The 4,104-nt window shown below is 40.4% G+C and overlaps 1 protein-coding gene across 1 annotated transcript; it reads right to left on the bottom strand.

Moving 5' to 3' along the window:
• Positions 1 to 280: 280 nt before the first annotated feature.
• On the bottom strand, positions 281 to 2,625 carry sebox (SEBOX homeobox). Its single transcript, XM_034096846.1, has 3 exons — positions 2,523 to 2,625; positions 1,707 to 1,912; positions 281 to 946 (listed from the first exon to the last, which is right to left on the bottom strand). Exons 1-3 carry the CDS (start codon positions 2,623 to 2,625, stop codon positions 281 to 283), a joined length of 975 nt encoding a protein of 324 aa, XP_033952737.1.
• Positions 2,626 to 4,104: the final 1,479 nt, after the last annotated feature.

The following is a 4,104-nucleotide window of genomic DNA, read 5'->3' as shown; positions in this document are numbered from 1 at the left end:
CAAATAGCATTTACAGTTTTTCAGTACTTTTCACATTTTAGTTATGTCTCAGAGAGAAAGTCAGTTGTTCCGTATGACTTTCCTGAACTATTGCTTTCCAGTCTGAAGTTGTTGGAGATTCTCTACTCTCTCTACTTGCTACATTTCCTGGTTATTTCTTTTTTGCTTGCTGCTAATATTATTTGTAACAAATATCAGTCTTATTTTTCCAAACTGGTTGGGATGTTCCCAACATGACACTGAAACTGCTATTTCCTCCACATCCGGATAACCGGATTGATCAGTGCTCCAGGAAGTTGGTGACGATGGCGGCATTGTAGATTAAGTCTGAGATGTAGCCCATGGAGGTCTGAGCTCCCATTTGTGGGTAGTGATTGTGGTGTGGGTGGTGGTGTCCTTGGCCCTGAGTCACCTCCCAGTACACCGGCTGATGGTGGGAAGGGACCACCTGATCTATGGAGGTGTGGGCTCCACCTGCAGCACCGCCTCCGTACACTGCCTGGTGAGGGGATGGAGCTATAGTCTGGGGTTTGAAGTTCCTGAAGGCCTGATAGGAGCGGGCGGAGGCTGAGGGGTGAGGCTGCCTGCTGACGGGCTGGGGGAAAGAACCAGGAAGGAAGGCGGGGAGTGCTGGTCCCAGGTGCTGCCGCGGGTGGTGCTCATCCTCCCAGACATGAGAGTCTGAGGGTTTGCAGGGTTGGTGCTGGTGGAGGGAGGAGCAAGATGGCGGCGATGACACAGGGTTGCTGTAGATCTGGATCCAGTCAGAGTAAATCTGCTGCACCTCCTCACAGTGGCTCTGCTCGGGACGGAATATGTCCGCCAGGGATGAGGGGCCGAGGAAGGCGGAGGTGGGGGGATCACCTCTCCCTCCCAGGGGGGGTTTGGTGGACTTGGGGATTCTAACGGTCTTGATACTTCTAGCTCTTCTGTTTTGGAACCACACCTGGAACAAAAAAAAGGTTAACATTGAGTGCATAGGACTCAATGTTAAGCACTATACTATATTCTACAACAGGTAAAATATTGTACTTTGTACTCCCCTACTTCTTCTTACCTTACAGATTCAAATGCATACTTTGCAGGTTTAACTATTATTATTATTATTATTATTATTAGTAGTAGTAGTAGTAGTAGTAGTAGTAGTAGTAGTAGTAGTAGTAGTAGTAGTAGTAGTAGTAGTAGTAGTAGTAGTAGTAGTAGTAGTAGTAGTAGTAGTCGTAATAATAATAATATAGATTGAGGCAAGACTATAAGGCACGTTTATTTAGATAGCATTTCAACCCAAGGCAATTTAAAGTCCTTAACAAAAAATTATTTTAAATAACATTAAAAGCTTTAAGATGCAACAGAAACACAGAAAATGACTTACATGTAAAAAGAAATCAGAGAATATAGAATAACGTAAAAATAAAACAAGCTAAAAGAGAACAAGACAGATATAAAATACAAAAATAAAAGTTAAGATAGGCTATATCCCATCAGCATGTCAAGTAAATAAAATAAGCCTCTCCTTTACCAGATGCATAATTGAAGGGTTAAAAACATTAATGCATCAATAATTATAATTCAGTTATAGACTATACATAATTCTAAAAACTGCACAACGAATAATAGTCCCTGACAATACAGTCAGTAATTGTTCTTCTAAATGTTGTTTTCTGTTTTGGGCGAGTTTCAGAGCTGAGCCGCAGACACACACTCACCTGTATCTTGCTCTCGGGAAGGTGTGTGTGTGCAGCCAGCCTCTCCCGGAGGGTGATGTCCGGGTACGGAGTCACAGCGAAGGCCTGCTCCAGCTCGGTGAGCTGGGCCCGGCTGAAGATGGTCCTCTTCCTCTTCCTCTGGCCCTCCATCGGCCCCGCGGCTCGCTCCGGCTCCGGGGAGGATAGTGCGCGCTCACTGCGGCCGTCTGAGAGAAAAGGCAAAAGGGAAGGGGCGAGATTAAAATAAAATAATAGAAAAATATGCTATTACGTTTTGATGTATTTGTTTAATCTCGCTTAGTTGTGTTTTTTATACCAATAGGAAACAATTAAAAGTTAAAGGGCTGATACAACAAAAATAAAATTAGCGAACTGTAAAAGACAGAACAAAATAAAACGTTTTTTTTAATTTTACAAAGAAAAAACACTTATATTTAAAAACGTAATAAATAACTTAGTTAAGCAATTTGCATTTGTTGTCTCTTATGTAGGCTTATATTGCCGATATGAGCTTGTGTTCGATAATTATTCTTGCTTTAAAGCAATTTTTTAACATTTTCATAGAATATATTTCGGTCTTATTTCTGCTATGGCTTTTGTAGAAGCCCTCTTTTCCCTTTAAACGATATCATATTGATCCACATTTCTTTTAAAACGAATTATTTAATTTGAAAGAGTTCCATGATCGTTTGCTCCCTTATCTGATTCAAGGATTCATTTACATCTGGTGTGGTTATTCAACTGAAATATATTACTGTCAAAAGAAGATGACAACTAATTTGTTTAGGAGATGATGTAAATGATAATTGTACTAACCTTTACATTGTTCCGGTTCGCCATATAACGTCTTAAATTCCATCACGTCTTTACACTGGTTCTGCCTGAGTGAAGACACGTCTGAATCCATGAACAGAGACATCCTTCGTACAGACTGCTGACAGGGGAGGAGGAGGGACCGACTCTTATAGCCATCAGATCGGACACCCACCACCCAGCAGCCACACCCAGCTCCACCCAGCACCCACACCCAGCCAACCCAGTCTCACGGCATTTCGTGTTCACCAACACGATTTTTAATCTATTGATTCGTATTCACCAACACGATTTGCCCCTTTTTTTCGTGTTGCACAGCACGATTTTTAAAAGCAATGTATTTCTACTGCCTGCAGCACGTCTTTTTCTCCGGTCGGGTCGTGGGAGACCGGAAGCTGTGTGGTTCATAAAAACATGTTCTTACTCAATATCAAGCCACAATTATTGCTTTTATTTGAAATCGTATAATTTCGGACTTTTGTTGCCGTCTGTGAGGAAAACAAATGGGGCTCAGACAATAAATGGGGCTCAGAGCCTCAGAATACGGAAATCTGTATTTTTAAAAAAATTGTTCCTTCTAATTCGTTATTCTTTTCAAAATAACACACTGTTATTTACTCACCAATAACACACAATTATCCTTGCTTTTATTTATTGGTTTAATTCCATAATCTCGGGCTTTTTTGGCGTCTGTCAGGAACTGAATTTCAAAATAAAAATAACCGGAAACAGACGTAGGCCTATAAGGGACATTTCGAGCATCATTGCGATTGTCAACATTTCTGAGTTTAGGATGGCCGAAGACACTACACTACCCATAATCCCCAGCTATCGTTTAGGACTACAGTCCCTGTAAGGTTACAGAGCGTCAAACAGCTGTGTGAAATAGAACGAAACCACGCCAGACTATCCAAAACTGGAATCGAACGCCCCCCCCAGAACTACACATGCTGGCTATTGTGTTTCGCAAAATGTTCTATGGGACGTCTCTACTGAACGTTTTCGTTTTTCCCACAATTAGAAGTTGCCAGTATTAAACACATTGGTGTTATCAAATGTAAAACATATAATTAATAAATGGGTGAAAATCGCTTGTGTCCATAATGCGCAGCATTAATATATACCCACATGACAGCTCATTGTTACTTTGTAATTCTACTCCACGACAATTCAGAGGTTAACCTGGTATTTTTACTCCACTGCATTTATTTGAGTTACTTTGCAGATTCTGATTAATTATGTGAAATATAAACAACCCTTAAATCAGATTTTAGTTACACGTGACCTGAGTAAAATTCAGGTAAGGTGATTGTCAAGTGCCAACAATCAGGAGAGATATTTGATAGTTGGTGCTTGAGAAGACTAAACATGTATCTGCAATTGACATGAATGGAAACGAGTAATAAAGTATATTCATTACTCATTATTCTCTACTAATAGTTAATTAAAGACTGTATATTATGGCTATTTTGCATATCCCTTTCAAGATTTTTAAAGGTTTATTGACATATCATATACACAACTACGGTGTAGTTATGCAATGAATGAAACACTTGGGTCACAGGTTCCTCAACAGTGCATTACA

Source organism: Pseudochaenichthys georgianus, chromosome 13 (genome assembly GCF_902827115.2).
Source record: "Pseudochaenichthys georgianus chromosome 13, fPseGeo1.2, whole genome shotgun sequence".
NCBI lineage: Eukaryota > Metazoa > Chordata > Actinopteri > Perciformes > Channichthyidae > Pseudochaenichthys > Pseudochaenichthys georgianus.
Note: the sequence above shows the minus strand (reverse complement) of the source record. Positions and strands in the feature narration are given on the sequence as shown.